Source organism: Trichosurus vulpecula, chromosome 5 (assembly GCF_011100635.1).
Source record: "Trichosurus vulpecula isolate mTriVul1 chromosome 5, mTriVul1.pri, whole genome shotgun sequence".
Taxonomy (NCBI): domain Eukaryota; kingdom Metazoa; phylum Chordata; class Mammalia; order Diprotodontia; family Phalangeridae; genus Trichosurus; species Trichosurus vulpecula.
The window spans coordinates 10030851-10052592 of NC_050577.1; the positions used below are offsets into that span (position 1 = coordinate 10030851).

Genomic DNA, 21742 nt, shown 5'->3' on the forward strand with positions numbered 1-21742 from the left:
CTAAAATGCAAGGGAGGAGGTAATGGTTTCTGACGTGGGGGACCGCTGTGCCACTATATGGAGATCGGAGGCAGAGCGCTGGACGGGAAGCGGTTAGTAGGGCACATCTGACTCAGTAGAGAATGAGGAAAAGGGAGTAATATGAACTAGAGCCGGAATATTGTGCCTGCGTGTATCTAGATTGTAAAGGCTCTTAAACGTCGGGCTGAGGATTGTAAGGTCCTTGAGGGGGGTTAGTTTGTGTCTTGGTAGTCTCAGTCTGACCACGTCGTAGCGTCTGGCACATAGTAGGTGTTTAACAAAAGCTTGCAGTTGTCATTGTTGTTGTTACCCTAGAGGCAAGAGGGAGCCACGGAGGATTTTTGAGTAGGGGAGTGACGCAGCGCTGGAATTTTATGTGAATGTGAATTGCATACACACACTTGATTTTATGTTCCCAATATTCAAAGAAGACTAGAACCATCAAAAGTGAAAACTTAACAGGATGAAGATAAATGAAAGAATGGTGGTGGGGCAAAAAGGAGGTGTAAACTGAGTTAGGAAGGGACTGGGGCATATAGACTGGGAGAGGATGAAGATAATGAAGGGGAAAATGCATAGGAACCACAGGAGAGACTTGGGGCAGAGACTGGGCTTTTGAGGGCATGCAATGACCCTCCAAAGGAAAGGTCCTTGCGGGTCTCATCAAAAGGGTGGCTGGGCTCTGGGAGGCTGCTCTCCAATGAATGGGGAGCTCTTTCACTTAGCAATTCGGTACGGGCACAAACACAGGAATTATCAGGGGGAATCTTGCTGAATTCTGTGTGTTGGCAAGAGAGTGGGAGGAAGAGAAGGTACAGGGCAAGTTAATAAAAACTAATTAAGAGCCACTAGTGGCCCCTGAAGGTGCTTTCTGTTTTCCTTTGTACTGATATCTTTGCTTTTAGAACACTTCAATTCAAAAAGAAAGATAGCCTCACCTTACTTGGAGCCAGCTCTTAGTCATTTACTGGTCATTCTTTTTTATTATTAGATTTTATTTTAAATTTGTGGAATAAAACAAGCATTTTCACACCATATTACAATAAAAAGATGATTGCACATGAACTTGCAAATCTACTCTAAGAAAGAAGAAACAAGAAAAAAAAGTCTAACAAAACCAACCAAATAATACATCAACCAAGTGTGGGCTAATACGCAACTCACCACCCTGCAGCCCTCCACCTGGGCAGCTAAGGTAGGGTGGGTCTGTCTCCCGGCTCCTTGGGGAGGGGGGCACGCTGTACTCTTTACCCCTGCGAGTTGGGGAGCTTTGCATTGTTAAATTTGAATACCTCAACCAACCAATTACTGGCTTGGCAATGGGCCAGGAACTCTACCAAGCAAGAGGTTAACAATTCTCAGTGCTAAGAGAAACAATTTTTGATTGCTCTATTGATCAGAAACGACACAGCCTGCCCTGGAAATCACCAGTTAGACGGCTGTTTAGGGGGCAGGGGCCCTGACCTTGAAGCCCGAAGCCTTGGGTTGGAGCCTCTGCTCCGATGTTTGCTACCTTCCTTGCCCTGGGCGTCCCGCCATTTCTTGAACTAAGCCTGTTTCTACATCTGTCCACGGGGATCGAAATACTCCCCGTACTAGTCACAGTGTTGTTGTGAGGACAGTGCTTTGCCCATAAATACGCATAATTCATAAGCTTATTCTTGCTTCTCCATCGAGGTCCTCAGATGCTCCCCTTGGCCCCAAGGATACGCAGAGTCCAAGCTCTGGCAGGTCTGGAGTCGCTGAGAAGGCCGCCCCAGGTGCTCGGTTTTCAGCTCCGCCTCTCCCAAAGGAAGGCCATCGGGGATGGCTTCCTGGCCTCGGCCCCCAGGATCCACTGAGGTGCAGGGAGGCTGCCACCGTCTGCCTCTGCCCACAGAGTCCCAGAACTGACGCAATCAATACAGCAACCGAGGAAGGACCAAGTTAGAAATGGGTCTCAAAAGCCTTCTTGGTGTCACCTCCTCCCAGCAGCTTTCCACTTCAGACTCCACTAGGATCTCTTCAGGGAGGGGGCCATTACATCAGCAAAACTCTCGTGCTTTTCTAGGTCTTGGCCTGTTCTCTAATTTGCATAAAATGCGCTAATTAAATTTAAGATCTTGGGGCCGGGATTCTAGAAATCTCTAGAGGGCCGAACGCCTGGGTCCTTGTTTGACACTAGCTCTATGGTCCAGGGTTTAGCGTCACCTCTCAGAGCTTATTTCCTCATGTGTAAATTGAGGATAATTCCACGTGGAAGACCCGCCCTTCAGGGAGGCTTCGCCTTCATCTCAGTGCTGGGCCACCCTTGCTCTCGGAGTCTAGTTTCTGGCCTGTCCTGGCAGCCCGCCGTGCCCCCCTTTGCCCTGTCCCTCCTATCCCGCGAACCTGGGCCAGGCGGTCCAGGAGTCAGAACCTACGTTTAAATAGCCGCAGGACTGCAGCTCTAGAGCCGAGAGGTACCCGAGGGGCCGCCTAGTTCACCCACCCTCATTTGACAAAGGAGGCAACTGAGGCCCAGAGAGGGGGGAGACGCTGCCAGACCGTGGGTCCCGGGACCCCAAGTGGGCTTGGGGCTCTGGCCGCCCCGCCCCCTCCACCTGCCAACGTGGTGCCTGCCTCCCCCGCCCCCGCCAGCGCCCCGCCCGCTCCTTCTCCCTGCCTCAGCGGCGGCGCATATATTTACATATCTTACCTTTGTTCCAGGGCAGCCGCCTATCAGCGTGCGCGGCCCGGCCGGGGCGGGGCCTCGGGCACTGCGGCGGCGGCGGCGGCGGCGGCGGCGGCCGGAGCCCAGCAAGCCGGGCGGGAGCTGGCTGGGCAGGGCTGGGCGCTGCTGGGCTGCGCTGCGGGAGGCCAAGGTGTGGGCGGCGGGCGGACGGGAGGACTGACTGACGGACCGACGGGCTGCCGCTGCTCGGCCCCCGAGACCTAGAGCCGAGCCCGGGAGGGCGGAGGAGGGGGCGCGGCTGCCCGTGCCAGTGCCCGAGGGCTGCCCGGCCGGCTCCATCGCTCGCCCCCCAAGATGGTGTGCGGCGGCTTCGCCTGCTCCAGGAGCTGCCTGTGCGCCCTCAACCTGCTCTACACGGTAAGTGAGCTGCCCCGGGCACGGGCACCTGCTGCCGCCCGCTGCCCGGCCGGGCTCCCACCTATGCCCCCAGCCCCCGCATCCCACCCCAGCCGTCTCCGTCCCCCTCCTGGAAGCCTCCTTTCCTCTCCCGCAGCCCCTTTGGCTGGCTTCTGGGCAGCCCGCCCCACCTTGGCATCTCTTTGGAGAGCTCCTGACTGGGGCGGCCTCGGCCTTCTCTCCCCGCCCTCCGACACCCCTCTGTCCCCCGGCTTTGCAGCCGGTTCCCGCATCCCTGGCGCCCGGGCCGCGCTCGAGTTCGCCTGCTCGATTAGCACAAGGGTGGCCTTGGAGGCAGCCTCGGTTGGGGTGTCCTGGAGCCACAGCAGCCGGGGGCTGGGGCCCAGCGTGTAATTTACAGCCACATTGATGGCCGGCGGCTTCCTTGTAGGCCACCGGGCAGATTTACATCAGGATGTGCGTGGTGGCTTCCGAAGTTTCCCCGGTTTTTTTCCTAAACAATTGTTTCTCCAGGGTGGCCGCTTCATATCTTTCCCAGTGCCTGCTAGCAACCAGCATCGCTCCATTTTAAGCCGGGTAGTCTTCCGGCAGGTCCCCACCCAAGTGAGCTTGCAGATAATAATACGGATCATTTTTGCTTTCAGGGGTTGGCACCAAGGTCTTCACCCAGAATTTAAATGCTTTCGAGGCAGGAACCCTTTGATTTTTGTCCTGGTACCCTCACTGCCTGGCAGGGTTCCCAGCACACAGTGGGTGCTCAAGAGATGCTGAGCAGGGACTTTGGAAGCCTCGGATTTCTAGTTGGTTGAATCGAATTGAACTCCATTGAATAGCGGGAGTGTGAGGTGGGGGGTGGGGCGAGGGACGTGGAGGAAGAAGCTGATGAGGCTGGATACAAAAAAAAATGTTCCCAGCTCTTGGGAATAGGCCTCCACGCCTTCTTCATTCTCCATCCGCTGTTCCACCTCTTACCTTGTCCTAGCTCCCACTCTGCAAACATCCCCAGGGGGCTGGGAGTTAAGAAGGAGCCAGGCCAGCTGTGGCTAGCTTATGTTACAGGCCTTGGAACCTGGAGTTAGCCCTGCCTTGTGAGAGCTCAGATCATTTTACAGGGACTGTTGTGTGTGCTCACTTGTGTACGACCATGGCTGAGGTCTGAGGGCAAGCTTAGATGAACCTTTCTGGTTAGTGCCAAGCACCATCCACTTGATTACTGGTCACAAAGGGATAACAAAGCAGAGCCACCCCAACCACCAGCTGGGTGAATTCTGGCCTTGTGATTCAGCAGATGGCTGTTAAATTTCTACTGTCCAGGCCCAGTGTACCTGGATCAGACCAGTGTAATTAGAGACCTATGTCATGCATTTCTCTCCCCACCCCCACTCCATCCACCTTTGTCTTCTTGATTGCTGCTTATCAGGTTAGTTGGTCGTTAAGTCAGGGCTAATCAGATCTCTTGGGAACTCTGTTAGTGACTTGGAAGTGTTGGCCTGGGCTGCTTCCACACTGACTTTTTGGGGCTCTGAGTTCAAATCCCTTCTCTGATACCACCACTCCTGTCATGTGCTCCTTGGCATGTGACTTCATGGCCCAGCCTGTTTCCCTAGGGCCCCAGAATGCTCACCTGTGAGGTTTGCTGCTTGCCAGTCCTGGGCAGTAAGATCCAGGAACTTATTTTTAAAAGCAGAGCTAGGAGTTTCAGATTGCTTCTGGCAACCTCCAGCACAGGTGCCTTCAGCTGGATGGGAGGGAAGAAGGGGTGGGAGGGAAGAGGGCGTTGGAAGAAGCCAGCCTAGGGCAGAGGACAGTAAGAGTTCATTCATGTGAAATTCAGTGATGCTTAAAGGGCAGTGACGTGGTTTGGATCCTAAGGCTTCTAGTGGAGTCATGGGGCATGGTGGAAAAGAAAAGTGGTGGAGAGTCTGAGGACCTGAGTTCAAATTCTGGTCCTGCCAGTTACTGCCTGTGGAACCTTGGCCTGGGTTTTCCTTATCTGTAAAATGAACCTGGACATCGGGACACCTCAGGTCCCTCCCAGTTCTCAACCTGTGATCTTATAATTGTAAAATGGAAACAGGTAAAAGCTTCAGTCCAGTCCATTGAACATCGATCATGTGTCTGTGCTGGGTACTAGACACACAGACAAGAAATGAAAAACGAAACCAAAAAAGCCCACAAAAATCCCTGCGCTCTAGGACAGAACTACTTAATAGAAGTAAATAAAATATAGTTTGATTATTTGACCAGGTAATCATGAAATGATCAAATCAGAAGGAATCCCAGTGAGCAGCCAATCTAGGCATTTGTAAGGTGTGGTCCTCACACAGAAATCTGAGAAAGGGTCCAGAGTTCAGTAAGTAAACTCCCAAAGTAGATGACATGGAAGAGGTTAACAACCCCTGTTCTCTCCCAGCCCACATTCCCAGAAGAATCCTTTCTGCACCATGCCTGCCATTCAGCTTCTACTTGGATACCTGCAAGGAGGGGCATCCACCATGTCTGGAGAAGTCCATGCCACTTTGGGGTCACCAATCACTCAGAAACTTCCTTTGACAGCAAGCCTAGATTTCCTTCCTGTTTGGCTCTCTCATGTTCCTTCACATTCATATTCTCCAAAAATCTAGGATTTTCTGAGCTCATTTCTAGGGTATTGCTGCTCCCTGGTTCCACTTAACCAAATTTAACAGGATAGGTCATGGGGTGTCAGTGAGCCAGACCAGATCTGGGCTTGGCTTGAATGGTGTGTCATTTCACATTATCACAGATCTGAGGTTGTTATTTATTTAGACTGGCATCGCTGGTGGGGGTGGGGAGAGGTTGGCTTAGTATTTTAAGGTTAGCATTGGTAGAAAATCAGAAGAGATATGATGTCATTGTTGGGGGTGCAGGAGGAGACCAGGGAGTTTTGTCCTGTGAAGACAAGAACATCATTTGGGCTTACTATCTCCCCAGTGTTTTGGAAAGTCGCCTCCTAAAATGAATGCCCAGGTGCCATGGTAGGCCTCTGGGTCTGATCCTGTTTCATTTTTAATCCATTTATCCCCACTTCCTTGGAGTTGGAGATGCCCAGACAGTCATGGCAGTAGCTGGCTAAAGGCTGTGGTCAGTGTCACAATCATCAGTGATGGCAGTAATAACTAATAACAACCATAATGACATTGGCTCTTAGAAAAGTGAGGATGTTATAAGAGATGTCATGCCAACTATGAACTCCAAGTGACACGAATGAAGACTTCCAAAATGTAGAGCCTTAAGAGAAGATGTTAAAACCACATGGCAAGAGGGCTAGGTGTGGGCCATGCCAGTCATCCTCTCTGACTTGGGAGCTGCCTGGCCGCCAAGCCCACCAAGGACGAGCTGCCAACCCAATACATTGATGCAAGCACAAAAGGCGGCCCTCTAGCCACTTTGCAGAGCAAGTAATAAGAGGTGGCTAGCAACTTGTCCCAGTCCCATTCCATCTGAACTGCCCTGAAAAAGACGCGAAAAGAGTAGGATTAATAAAAATAATTCTAACTGTGTGAGGTGAGAAGAATGAGATCGTAGTAGCTGGTGTTTATACAGAGCAGAGGTTTTTAACTTGGGTACGCAAACTTTTTTTTTTTTTTAATATGTTAAAAGTACTTAGCACAGTGCCTGGCGCATAGTAGGTACTACAGAAATATTTATTCCTTTCCTTCCTCTTCCAGTTCCAATATAATTGGTTTCCTCTGCTATCCCGTATATTTTGTGCATTTAAAAAGATTGTTCTGAGAAGGAGTCTGTAGCCTTCACCAGAGGACGAAAAGGGCTTGGGAGAGAGAGGGAACTCCCATGCACGCACATACATGCTGGGTCTTGCTTTAGTTTTGCCAACCACTTTACATAGGGTTGTACATCTAGAGGTTGAAGGGCCTTCGAGGCATCTAATCAGGTCCTAATTTTACCGATGACCAAATTGAAGCCCGTAAGGATTTCATGACTTAGCCAAGGTCATGTCAGTAAAAATCAGAAGTGGGTCCCATGATTACATTTGATCCTTACAGCAACCCTATGAGTAGCATTATTTCTATTCTCATTTTACAGACAAGGAAACTGAAGCTGAGAAAGGCTTAGTGACTTGCCCGGGGTCACACAGTCAGTATCCGATATTAGTCAGTATTTGAACCCAGGCTTTCCGGGCTGCTAAGGTCATCAAGGTTTCACCACTCTATCTTGCCTCTTAGAAGTGAGTCAGAGGGTACCTGGGTCCCTGGGGTCAGGACACACTGAACTTTCTGCTGACAAGCCTTCACTTCCTTCACAATCAGTGACGTCAGTCCCAAAGGTTTTCCCTCACCCTGTTGAATGTGCTTGATCCTGAAGGAGGCCAGGCAAGGGTCAGAATCCTTTATTTATGGCAGCTCTGGGCCCGCCTCCCCCTTTGTAGTTCCTTGCCGCCCTCTGGAGAGCAGGGATAGTAGGCAGAAGGATTGTAGGGAGTGGGGGAGGAAGGAACTTTAATCCCTTCATCCACCTTCTGGATAAGAAACTGGCCCTGAGACTCCCTTTATGTGCTTCAGGGCATCAAACTTTTAGAAAATAAAAACCAGCAAAAGGAAACAGCAACAGCAAAAAAAAAAAAAAAAACCCAAAAAACCAAAAAAACCCCAAAGCCAGAGTTTGAGGATAGAACTAGAAACTGAGGCCCCAGGTGGAGACAGGATTGCCAATAACACCTTTGGAGAAATTTAGAGCTCTGTGATGTTTACTGAGGTCGAGTGGGCCATTGGAATGTCTAAGGGGAGGCAAAACAAAAAATCAGCAGGTGGTCGATCTCTGCATTAGATTAGCTTAAGAGCCAGGAAGTGTCCTGCAAGTCATCTGGCCCTGTGTCCTTGCTTTATACAGGAGGAAATTTAAGGAACTGTGGTGTCCCCAAAGCCACTCAGGTATGGAGTAAGTAACAGAGGGGAGATTTGAACTCAGGTCCTTCAGCTCTGAATTTCCTGCTCTTATCTCTGCAGATGTTTGACCAGTGAGCCTCTGTTCCGGGTAGGCTCAAGTATATCTGTAAGGTATTTTCAACTGCTTTGTAAATTCTATCCAGTTAACGTTATGTTGTGCCAGGCACTTTGGGATTAAGCCATGGAGCAGCTGATTTGCAATATTTCTTAAGCTAAAGCAAGAGTTTTGAATCTAAACCTTCTCTCTTTAGAGCACAGAACTATGAGGGGAAAATGCTCTCTGCTCTGAGGTCCCCAAGGCAGCATGGGACCTTACCTAGATTCTCTCTGGGTCAACATCCACACCGAAGCAGAGCTAGTGGGAATCGGCATCATCCTGAGACAGCATAGGCTTCTTAAGCTTACCAAAGCAGTGTGGCTGTTTATTCTGTTCTAAACATGAGCTTGAACTTTCTAGATTGGTAAACCATAACAGGTTAAGGGTCAAATTTCAGAAATAGAACATGTCACAGGATGAAGAGAGGCCATCTGTCAGAGGATCCAATCCAAGGAGCCAAGTCGGAACTCTTCCTTCTTAACTTTTCCCACTCTGGGGCAGCCTTTGAGAAAAGAGAGGGCCTGAGGTTAGAGGGACTCTTGTCAGATCAAGGCATCGTAGCTAGCTGAGCAATAAAGAGTTTGATTGATTATCTGTCCTTACCTCTCCTTCCCCTCACTCCCCCTACCCCTTCCCCAGATATGTGGAGAGAATGTTTTCAGAGGGATCATTTTTGTAGGAAATGTCATGCACTGATAGGAATGTTCATGACATAAACTGAAGCAGAGAGAATTTGGAAAGTGGCAGATGGTATGTGGTCATACCTTTGAAAAAATAGGGAATAACAACCCTCCTATCCCTTCCTGACAAAGCACAGCTAAAGCACAAGGTGGGAAAATCATGACATCAATTTAAAATAATTTAATGTTTTAAAAAGCACTTTAGAACAGCAAACTTTAAAACAGATACTGTCTCTATGTAGCTCACAGGACTGTAGATAGAGACTTGGCAAGGAGTTTTGAGAGAGATCATTGGATCCAACCCCTTCATTTAAGGTTGGGGAAGCTGAGGTCTAGGGAAATGAAGGCACCTGCCTAAGGTCACTCAGAAATGGAGTTTGCAAAGCCAGGATTTGAACTCAGCTCCTTTGGTTCTAAATCTAGTGTTCCTTCTACTGTTTGAAACTCCAGTACCTAGTGTTCTTTACTGCCAGCTTTGAGGATGATGATGGCAGTTGAGGTAGGCAAGAGAGTCATTTGCCTTGGCTAAGTGACAGCTAGCATTTGAATCTGTGTCTTCTGATTCCAGATCTCACTCTCTGATAGAAACAGGAGAAGGGTTCAGTGAGGGACAATTTTTAATATTACTCTTTGAAAATGCCCATTTCTGAGCTCAGAAATTCTGGTTTCCATGGTACAGAGGATTGATTTTGTGAGATCCAAGTTGATGGGATATGATGATGACTCAGAAACCTGCCGGGCTCACTAAAGTAGCTGGAGAGGAATTTGAACTGTCCACCTTGGAGGCCAGGTGCAAAAATGCCTTTTTCTGTCTCTGCCCTCAATATATGAGCAGGTAGAGGGAATGGTTCCTCACATTCAGCAAATATCCAAGTGCCTTCTGTGTGGATCATGACAAAGACATGTGCCAGCCCTCAAACAGCTTCTCATCTCATTCCGATCTCTCCTGATGGCATACAAGTATGTGCTTGGGGGAACCAGAATGAGGTGCAGTGGGTACTGGTTCATTTGAGTTCTGATTCCAGAGTCATGAAGGCCTGGGTTCAAATCTGGCTTCAGACATTTAGTAGCTTTGGGGCCCTAAGCACAGGGATGGACCTCAGTTTCACCATTTATAAAATGTTAGCATGGCAAATTGGCTAGAGAGCTGGCCAGCATGTGTGTGTTGGCAAACATAGCAATAACAGGCAGCTTTCATTAAGTGCCTGCTATGAGCCAGGCACTGGGATTCTAAAGACAAAGTAGTCCCTGACCTTGGTGAGTTTGCATTCTGTGCTGAAGAGGTCCTATCCTGGGCCAGAGCCAGACATGCCTCCCCCGAAAACCCCCCAGCAACCCCCCTCCCCTCCAGCTAACTCTATGAACATCCCAGCAAAGACACTGCCCTGCAAATATCTTGTGCATAAGAAAATGCTTGCATAAACTGAAGTGAAGTGATGGGGCTAGTTTAGAGCTGGAGCTGGTGGACTACGGAGCTGGAAATGACCTTTGGGATCGTCTAATCCAGCCTCCCCCTTTTATAGCAGAGGAAACTGAAGTTCACTGGGCTGAAATTGCATGCCGAGGTCATGTTATTAAGGAGCAGATCAGGATTTGAACTCAGATCCTATGACTGCAACTCCAGACCCCTCTCCACAGCACTTGGCTCTTTAAAGGTCTAGCCTCCCTCCACACTCCCAGTGTAACTTTGTGCCATCAGTGACACCTCATGGTGCCATTGTTCCTCTTCTCGGGAAAACAAAGGCCAACGACAACAACTCATCCTTAGGAAATGAGAGATCTAGGCTCATGGACCTTCAAGGCTCCTTCCCAATCCAAAGTTCCGCCGCTGCCATGATCTGTGAGACTGGAGAGTCTCTGCAGGCTTTTCAGTGGGAGGGAGAGCACCAGGACCAGAGCCCTACATTAGGCAGATTAATCTGGCATCTCTGTAATAGCTTAATGCTTTGTCCTAGCCTGCTGCTAAAAAAAAATCAGGGCAAGACTTTAGGGAAGAGAGGAGATAGGAATAGAAAGCGGCCTGTTGAGTTCCAAGTTCTCTCAGGATACAGAGAACTTGGGAATAGGCTGTGTCGGGCTTCGTGGCCCCTTTCCCAGGTTTGATCCGTCTGGGGGAGCGGAGACAACGGCGCTTCCCCACCCACCCTCCTAGCCTTGGTCAATAAACTAAAACAAGATGTTAAGTACCAGAAACAGTGCTTTTCAGAATTATCTATGGGCCCCTTCACAGGCCAAGGCAGGACATTAAGTCACTTGTGTAAGTATTACCATCATTTGGCCATTTAACAAAACATTCCAGAAGAGCAGGATTTTAATAAGATTCCTCTCCAGTCAATCCATCAACAACCATTCATTAAACACTTATTCTGTACCAGATACTGAGCATGCAGACAACAGCAGATACCATGCTGCCCCCATGGAGCTTATGTTCTAGTGGGTGGGTGGGGGACAGTAGGGAAGTAGCCAGTCTACAGAGTCCAGATAGAGCCAGGGCCCTAGTTGCTGAGGATCCACTCCTTTTCAGCAGGAAGGCAGAGCCTCAAGAACAAGGATCTTAAGCTGTTAGGGAACATCGAGGGAGGATGGGAGTGGCTGAGGAGAAATGCCGCAGGAGGATGGACTGGCCCAGAGCATGCTCCCTAGCCTGGCCTGGCTTGGCCTGGCCGTCAGGAGTTGGGAGAAGGTGAATAGTGAGTGTCAGGCTCAGGCTTGGGAGGAAAGTCAGGAAGGAGGGCCAGCCTGGATTGTCAGAAGGACAGCAGCCTTCTGCCAGTGCTTCGTCCCAGGGCGGAGAGGACCCAAGCTCCTGAGAGCCTTTCCGGGGCGCTCCGTTCTGAAGGGTCCCACCACACTGAAAGGGGCTGGGAATGGAATGAACGCCTGTAGCCCACAACCAGACTCACCAGCTTTTCCCTGGCCTCCACTGCTTGAGGGCAGGGAGAGTCAGCTCTGGGCTGTGGAAGCTTTCACGTTTTTAGTGCAGAAGTTTAGGATTCCTAATATAGTGGCACATCTCACCTCCTCTGACCCTGCAAGGTAAGTACCCCTGATATTCCTGTCTCCAGTTTACTAATAAGGAAATAAGCCCAGAGAGATTGAGCCATTTGTCCAAGATCACACAGCCCATAAGCATGTGTCTGTGTGGGGGCAGGGCAGGATTTGAATCAGGCTCTCCCCAAGTTGAGTATTCCTTCTATGTCAGAAAGTTACCTTTATGAAGATAACTGGCCAGGGCCCCAGGGATACAGCCTGCAACTAGGGCAGAGAGGGAGATTAAACATTGTATAAATACAAAGAGGTGTGTGTGTGTGTGTGTGTGTGATATTAAATAGGAGTCAGCTGGTGGCTCATGGAATAGAACACTAGGTCTGGAGTCAGGGAGACCTGAGTTCAAATTAGAATTCAGATGCTTAGTAGCTGTGTGACCCTGGGCAAGTCACTTCACCTTGGTTGCCTTGGAGACGGCTGGTGACTTAATGGATAGAACACTGTCTAGAATCAGGAAGATCTGAGTTCAAATGTGGACTCAGACACTGACCATGTGACCCTGGTGGAGTCAATCTCTGCCTCAGTTTCCTCATATATACAATACGGATAATAATGGCACCCAGGGGATCAATGAGGTCCTATTTTTGAAGGTGCTTAGCACAATGCCTGGTACTAACAGACAGTGTATAAATGCTATTCCCTCCTCCCTCCTCCCTAAGTATGAAACAGTCATTTGTCAGTATGAACACAGTACATTTGAAAGAGCAGCCACACCGGGGCTGCGGGAGCTAAGTTTGGATCCTAGTTCAGCCATGGTCCATGTGGAGCCCAATGCCCAGGAACCCTGGAACAGGAGACCCCCTCCCCCAGCCAGTTACTGATCCTTAGGGTGACAAGTCGGAAGGATAACTTTCCCCTCTGGGTCAGGCTTTATTTTAAATGCTCGACCTTCCTTTACTGGGGGTCAGGGGCAATGCTGCTACCTCGTTGTCCAAGAGCTCTTGATTTTCAGACCAGTGAATGTCCTGGAAATTTATCAAAATGAATGTGTGTGACAGACCCAAGTTCATGTTCAGGGACACATGCTGAGTCAGCCCATAAAGTCTCTGAGCATATGACATTAAAAATAATTCCTGCTGTTTTGGATTTCAAAAAGTAGAAATGCAACAGCTGCTTAACCTGGTTTTGGTTTTGAACTGAGGAAACTCTTGAGAGAGGCAGTATTGCCTAGTGGATAGAGTGCTGGCCTCAGCGACCCCTGAACAAGCCCAGCTTCCTCGTCTGTGAAATGGAGGTAATATTCCAGCAGTAGCTACCTCACCGTGCTGTTGAAAGGCTCAGATGATAGCTGGGAAAGGCTTTGAAACATTTTAAATGACCACATGATAAATGTTAGTTATTATCTTACACTGGGCTTTCGTGAGAGTAGGGAACTTCTAGTGGGGGAACTTCTTCCACCAATAGATATAGCCACTCCTCTATGACTTAGTAGCTCCAGACAAAGAATGGTTACCTCAGGCGGGCTCAGCTTAGCTAATAAGGTGGGATTGGATCTCAGGCCTCTTCAGATTTCAAGTCCAGTGCTCGTTGGCTTGAATGGGATCAGCCAAGCGGTGGAATAAGCATTGATTCAGTGCCTGCCATGGATGAGGCACCACACTGGAGGTGATATCTGTAAACACTTCGTAGGTCTTGAAGTTCTCTGGATATCAGCTATGTTATTCATCAGAGGGTTTTTTTTTTTTTTTGATTCTGGCCAGGCTGTGGATCTTGTTCCTCTGAGCTGGGGGAGAGGGCAGTGAGGGTGGGGTCTATCTGGAAGAGCAGCTGTTCCATCTGGGCTAAGGCTGTGTTTATTGTCACAACTAGCATGGCTTTCTAGACCTGGCCTGGCTCTGGGAAGGAGCCCGGTGGGGCGGTCTTCCTGTCCTGGTGGCCAGTGACAATGGACTGCATGGTCCCTGACTTTTCAGGGACCGTTAAAGGCATGACTCCCTCTCCCTATTTTCCTGGACTCCCTGGACCCTGCCTAGAGACATATCCCAAGACCTTGAAGACCCAGGGCCAAGTAGGAAGTAGACAAGAGCTGTCAGCAGAATTCTACAGAAAGTTATTATTTTATTGGTTAATTTTGGGCCCCACCTCCAACTTGATTGGTGTGGGTAACTCTTGGTGTGAAGTTGCCCTCCACCAATGGATGTTGGAAATGCCTCTGAAAATGAAAGAGCTGGAGAGCTGCCAGGTGCCCTAGGAAGTTGTGATTATATATACATATAATACATACATATACGCACGTGTGTATATGTGCATATATACATATATGTACACGTGTATATGTATTCCTATACATGTGTGTGTCTCTTTGCAAGCTTGGAGGGCTAAATAAATCATAGTTGTTGTTAGCATTATTACGAGCCAGAGGGGGTGTTTGGGGTGTTTTGGGAGGACCAGCACCTCTGGGATGAGGGCTGCTCCTCCACCATTGGTGCTGACCTGTGGCTCTGAGAAGCTGCAGCCTGCGCTATTCAGGTGTGATAATGTTTGTAAGTCCTGTGGCAAACCTTAACACTACTTAAATATTAGTCATGAGGATATTTTTCACACCTACCACACTAAACATGAAATTAAGTGGGTATTAAATGTAAAGATGATAATCAGTCATTTGTTGGTATGAAATAACGAAGTTGAAAAGATGCCAAATTTGGAGTCAGAGGGGCTCAGTTTGAATCCTACTTCATTCAGCCACCTGTGAGACCATGGGGACGTCACCCAACCTTGCTCAGCCTTTATAAAATAAACAGCTTGGATTAGCTGACCTGGAGACAACTTCTATGATCCTGGAAGCCTCTATTTTGCCCCCAAATATTCCTGTTCTTAGCAGTCTGCAAGACTGATCCCATTTTCTGATCAAAGAAGGTGGGCTGGGTGACCTCCTGGAGAGCCAACCAATGCCAGCCAGGCTGGGGCGTAACCCATCTGCGGGACAATTATCAGTGAGCGTTTCCTAGCCGATGGGCCTCTTTGGGGATCAATATTTGGGGATCTCTGTCTTCTGCTGTGCAGTGTAGGGGATGCTGTGTGCTCCCTGCTTTGAGGTGCACAGCTCTTCTGGAAGACCCGACAGCAAGGGTGAATGTTCCTTCAAAGGCCTTTTGTTGTGTATTGAGTCCACCCTTCCCCCATTGGATTGTAAGCTCCTGGAGGGGGGGGGGCAGGGACTTTTTTTTTTAAATTTGTATCCCCACCCCTGCAGTTAGCACTATGCCTGGCACATAGTAGGCATTTAACAATTTGTATCCCCACCCCTGCAGTTAGCACTATGCCTGGCACATAGTAGGCATTTAACATGGGTTTACTGAATTGAATTGCAAATGTCCTTTGTTTTCCATTTATCCTCTAACATTCTGTGAATCACCAGGATTTGTATAGAATGAATGTACAAGTGAAAGAGCCATTTTGTCTACACTGTGTTCCAGATTCCCAGCTATCGTGGTATGTCTCCTTATGACAATACGGATACTGAAGACTTAAATGTTCACATCACCTACACTTCCTCTTATGGTCCCTCCCATTCACTTTCAGGAGACTTTTAAAACAAACAAAAAAAATTGAAGGGAAAAAAATTAGCAAAACTAATGGACACATTGAAAAGTCTAATTTTATGTATGGTGTTCCACACCCATAGTTTTCCGCTGCTGAATGGTGGGGGGTGGGAGAGGGACCACCTCACTTATTATCGAGTTGGATGACCATAGGTGAGTCATTTTCTTCTTTCTAGGTCTTCCTTTTCCCATCTGTAAAGTGGGGGCAGTAGTGGTAGTAGTAATTGTAGTAGTTACCTGCCTCTCAGGTTGTCAGAAAGATCCAGTGAGACGATGTACATGACGTTCTTTGCGAGCTTGAAATCGCTCCCGGATTGTAGCTCTGGCTCCCTCTGCGTTCTGATCTTCCCAATATTCTTTTCAGAGTCATCTGGTTGAGGTCACTATTATTTGCCAAACAGGAGTCCAGATATGAGCGCTGCTTTCCCATTTGGCTTTTAATTTTACACTCTTTTTAGATGACTCTTCTAACTGGTTGGCATGTTCCAAAGTGGCTGGGGTGCAGGAGGTTTGGTAATTTACGGAGTTTGCCCAAGCGCTGTCAGAGCCTGGGTAGGCGATTTCCTCAGATTGAGGGAAGGGAGGACTCCTTCCAGTCAGTCCTGTCTGCACATAAACGCACAGCAGCCCATGTCCCCTCTTTGTCCATATGACAAGTCAGCCTTTTAAATTATAATTTTGATAAGTATCTAGATCATGGAAGAAAAATGGAAACATTCAGTTGGGCGCTGATAACTTCTATGTTTAGTTATTTCCTGATGACTGTTTGGGGGGGGAAGGAGAAGGGACAAATTTTAAGCGACATGCTTCCCAAATTAGAGACGTAGTGATTTAGGAAGGCTCATCGGAACAAAGACTGGCTCTGGAGGCAGAGGACCTGGGTTCAAATTACGGCTTTCCCACTTACAGGCCTGTGTGAAATTGCACCTATCTGAGCCTTGTTCCCCTTCTCTGTACAATGAATGCATTCAGATCTGGGCCTCAGACACTTCCTAGCTGTTTGACCCTGGGCAAGTCACTTAACCCCATTTGCCTCAGTTTCCTCATCTGTAAAATGAGCTGGTGAAGGAAATGAAAAAAACGCTCCAGTATCTCTGACCCCAAAAAATAAAAAACCTAAATGGGGTCATGAAGAGTGAGACGTGACTCAAACAACTGGACAGCAGCAACAACAACGAATGTGTTGGACTGAACGAGCTGAAAGGCACCTTCTGACTCTGGAACCTATGATTCTCGCAGCCTGTGAATTCCAGCAGCTTCTCCCGCCATTTTGGGCTCTATTTTGTGTTTTCTGGAATTTTTATTTCAAATGAGATAATAATTGTAAAGCCCTTGGCATAGTGCCTGGTATATAGTGAACGCTACATAGATGGCAGTGGCCATCATCATCATCATTTTCTCATGGGCCCACATGGTTGCATCTCTTTGGCTTCAGGGGCTTGTTGGAGAGGAGATAAGGGACTCGCTATAGACTTTTATGCCTTGTCTAGCTCCTTATCTAAACCCTTTTCGTCTCTGAGTTTGTTTCATTAACTTTTCTTTGTTTCCAAAAGAAAACAGGAAAGTTTGGTGCTTCCTGCTTTATAGAGACACGACTAAATACAAGCGAACAGACCTATAATCTGTTTTATTAGACTTCCATCTTCCAAAGGAAGGAAGCCATTCATCATAGGTCTAAATTTACTTTCAATTAAAATTGATTTCATGAGGGAAATGTTGTCACTGAACTGAGGTGACCTTTTGTTCCTTTGTCTGTCGGGAACTTGTGGCTTTAGGTTGAAGAACTGAGTTTTTCAATTAGGAAATTAGAATAGGCTTGGTTCAGATGACTTGGATTTTAAGCAGGTAGTCAGGAGGACTCAGTGGGGTCCATTTCTTTTCCCAATAAGGACGAGTGAAGTCTCACTCATCTTCTACAGGCAGAAACAGATGAAGCCGGTATTTCGAGGAGACATTGGTGAAGCTCACTGTTACTAATATGGCGAGACTTTGCTGTTCTGAACTGGGAACATTATCACCCCAAAACATCAAAGTTAAATTCCAATTAAATAAAACAGTTAGACTGAACATAATGGAAACTTTTTTTAACATTAATGTTGAAAAAAGGGTATGCATTTTTGAAACTTTAACCATCTTAATTATTGTCGGGTTGGTCCCCTGGTAATATGGTGGCTCCATGTGGGAAAACCTCCCAGAATCATTTACTTGTTATTACTATTGTTGTTCAGTCATATCAGACTCTTTTTTGACCCCATTTGGAGTTTTCTTGGCAAAGTTACCAAGTGGTTTGCCATTTCCTTCTCCAGATCATTTTACAGATGAGGAAACTGAGACCAACAGGGTTAAGTGACTTGCCCAGGGTCACATAGCTATGGAGAGTCTTGAGAACAGATTTGAACCCAGGTCTTCCTGACTCCATGGTCAGTGCTCTATCCACTGTGCCACCTAGCTGCCCATTATTATTATTTCCTAATATTCCCCAATTCAGAACACCTGGGCAGTGATGGGCTTAGAGTTGGCTTTTCTTTTGCCTATGGTGAACATTAATTACCTTTCGCATTTGTGTAGCCCTTTCAAGTTGACAAAGAGGCAGCCTGGATTAGTGGTTAAAGAGCTGTCCTTGAAGCTAGGAAGATCTACTGGCTGTGTGATATTAGACAAGTCATTTAACTGCTCTGTGCTGTGGCCAGCTAGGACCCTAAGTTGCAGAGAAGGTGCTATCTCCATTGGCAGATGGAAGAAACAAGCTCAGAGAGCTGCCTTCCCTTGCCTTGCCCATGGTTGCATAATTAGTAACTGTCAAGGAATCTTGGATTTAGGGCTGGACAGTGCCTCAGAAGTCATTTAGCCCATGAATGAGTGAAAAGGTCTTTGTCAAGAGTATTTCATTTTGGCCAAGCCCTGGACAGAGGGCCAAGATGCAAATAGAAAAGTCAGATGGCCCTGCTCTCAAGTAGCCATATTATATTTAGAAGGGTTCACCTGCAGGGTGGATGACAAGGCCCAGGAGTCCTTAGGATACAGTGGCCGTTCATGTGACAGTGCCTGAAGATTTTTTCAGATGAGGAAACCAACACCTGAAGAGGTGAAGTGATTTGCTCAACATCCAGTGGCAGTAAGTGTTAGGGAAGGGATTTGAACTCCCCCTCCCCTTCAAATGCAGTGATATTTCCGTGCTGGAACACGGCTTTTCTGACTCTTAATTCCGGTGTTTTTCTCATTACAAAATGATCAGCAAGTTAATTAGTCTTCACTATCTCCTACTCTGCTGCCGAGGACCATCTGCTCTGCCCAGCTCTTCCCCACTTCTACCCTCACTTCTGATTTCCCCCATTGTGTGCCCTTATTGTCACTGCCTTTAAGGGTCCTACAGCATGTCTCATGCTAGGGGAAGGACGCCATATTCCTCGCATCCCATACTGGAAGTCCTTGGAGTGAACTTTCCCATAGGAATGATGTCAAAATGATGGTCAGATGTGGTCTTGAAATGACACCCAGGGATATACTTTGGATGGGAGGCATCAGTAGAATGACCTAGGAATGTGAACCACCATTTTGAAAGTGTCATTGTTTTTTAATGATAACCAAAACAGTGATCTGAAAGTAGAGTTTTAGAACTCAGCAGTTTCAAAGGCAGAGACTGCCTAGTGCCTCTACTCAGGCCACACCATCGCTAACTCTTCAGCAAAAAGCCCAAGGAAGAAGTGTTGAGGATGTTAACAAGATACCAAGGGATTGGGCATGTCTTTTGATGCACTACATGATCACATTAGCTTTCTTGGATTCCCTATCATACCATTGGCTCATTACACTCACAGCCCGCTGAACCTTCCAGTTTTTTTCAGACAAATCATCTAGTCACACCCCTGCCATTTTGTACTTGGGAAATTGGCTTTTTGAACTCAATTGAAAAACCTTTGAAACTTCTCTTTTCTCCATTTTATTTTGTTAGATTTGACGCAATGCCACATTCTCTCAAGACCTATTTGGGTCCTGACTCTGACAACTTGAATGTTAGTCACTCTTCCCAGCTTGATGTCATCCAAAGGCCTGACAAGCATGCCATCTATGGCTTTATTCAAGTTATTGATAAAACTGGTCAACAGCAATCATGATTCTATTGTGTCTTTGAATTTTAATAATCTCAAATTAAAAATATGGCAAATTGGTGTAGTGGCTAGAGTCGTTAGGAACTGGATTTGAATCCATCTCCAATATTTACTGTGTAACCCCGTAATGAATGACAAGGCCCATCTTGTAGCCTTAGTAAAAATGAAGAGGAAGTGACAGATGGGAGGGTTTTCATAAGAAAGAAATCATGAGACTTAACAATTTACTGAACACAGATGTCATTGACAGACAGGGAAGCTGGGAGGGCTCTTTTTTAGGAAAGAAATTTTTTGGAAAGGAATTTAAGGCAATGAGTTGATTCATGTTTTTTTTATGCCAGTGACTTATACAGTGATTGTCTCTTCTGTCCCTCTTCCTTTGAGCAGGTAAATGTGTAAACTACCTTGGATAAATGGGGATAGCTTGGGCTTAGTCTTGGTCTTAGCATCCACTCAGAAAACACTCCATAAAAAGTTTATTGCTAGTTACAGGAAGCATACATCCCCATATTGATATGTTCTTTCTGTTTGACTCCAAGTATCCACTAATAGTGTCTGAGGGGGAACTTTGGCTACTTCCTTCTTCCCCAAACACAACCTTTTATAGAGCTATCTCAGCAGAAAAAAAATGGTGGGGAACTAATCCCTGGACCCACATGTTGAAAATTTAAAATATTTTAGGTTATTTTGGTTTTAACTTTTAAATTACAAGAAGGTATATATGATTGGGAACACTGTAGTCCTGGAACAATTAAAGATGAATATCCCCCAAAGGGAAGTAAAGAGAGCCATAGGAGGTATGAGAAGGTTACAGTAAGGAATTAGAAAAGACAACAAGAGTAAAACAACGTCATTAAAGAAATGGATGAGTGAAAAATAATATGGACTGGTAGTTGTGTGGCAAGTGAGGGGTCACCGTTGGACAGATTGGGGCACTTGTATCCTTGTGGTTTCAGGAAAAAGTGACAAGGATCCCTCAGTGCACCCCCTACCCTGCCCGCCATGGCAATCTTTTGGAAGGACACAGACAAGAAAGAGTCCACGCACAAGACTGGCAGGTGCAGCCCAACCCGTTCAGAGTACATCCTGTTGCCATCTGTGGGAAGGAACATCCACATTGATATGGTGACAAATATATATGAATACATTGCTTGCAAGAAGGTGGTCATAGAATGTTTCCAGTTTCCTGACCCACAACAATGGTTTCTAAAAACTGTGTCATAGAAGGGTTTTTATGAAAACCTGGGGGATCAGCTCATATTCATTGTAAGATTCCTGCTATGCATCTCTTGGATCAAATTCAAAGGCATGATAAACTTGCAGCTGCTTTGGCCTGGGTTTTAAGACCAGAAGCCTCCTGAGGACTCACTGTTGGAAATGCCATGAATGTGGACCATTATCAGCATATTGGGCTAGGGTTAAAGACTGCCATTTCATTGATTACTGCTATACTACTATGACATGGCACACCAATGCATGCTTCCCAACAGACAGCTTCTGGATCCTTATGCACTGGTGCCTCCAAGCTCTTCCATTATCTGTGGTGCAGCCAAGAGATGGTTCTATCAGGGATTATTCACTCAAGATTCCTTAGAAGCCAGTGGAAGAATGTTGAGATCACTGGCTCTGGAGCAGTGGGCACTTCTCCCAAGTTCTTGGAAATGAGAAATGAGAAGCCTCCCCAGCACTGCCTCTGGGCAGTGATGGCCCAGAAAGAAGTTCCTCAGACACAAGTCTATGTGTCTATTCAGCAAGCTTTTAAAGAAGTTTCTGTTCTTTTTCCAGAAACAGATGGCTTCCCATGCTTGACGCTTGCCTAGTGCATAGTCAGAACTTTCCATTGACCCTGGTGTTGACAGTTTCTTTCTTTGCCTGTTTATGAGAAACCAAGGGAAACCTGAAAACCCTGACAGGGTAAGGCTGGGTGCCTTACAGCCTGGACACCTGTAGCTCTTGGGGTAGTAAACATTAAAGAATAGTCAACTCACTTCTTTAGTATTTAAGAGAGCTGGAATTGTGGTCGTGTGGGTGGGTCCCCCCACGATGCAGCTTGTAAACCCACTGCTGCCGACCGAAGTCTATTAAGTTAAATTATAATTATTGTCTAAATAAGCAGGTTTAGAATGTAATCCAACAAAGGGGAGAATTTTAGAAACAAACCACATTATATATAGAATGTTTTTCTGTTCCTAAACCAAAAGTGGCAGTGGTATAAACAGAGTACAAACAATATAGCTAAAAAAATGCCTT

At 47.0% G+C, this 21742-nt stretch overlaps 1 protein-coding gene across 1 annotated transcript in view; it reads left to right on the forward strand.

Moving 5' to 3' along the window:
• Nucleotides 1-2791: 2791 nt before the first annotated feature.
• Nucleotides 2792-21742, forward strand: part of TSPAN13 (tetraspanin 13) — a 31045-nt gene continuing 12094 nt past the window's right edge. The window contains exon 1 of the mRNA XM_036758519.1: nucleotides 2792-3091. Within this exon, the coding sequence (XP_036614414.1) occupies nucleotides 3029-3091 (63 nt within the window). The 5' untranslated portion in view covers nucleotides 2792-3028. The remainder of the gene's footprint in view (nucleotides 3092-21742) is intronic.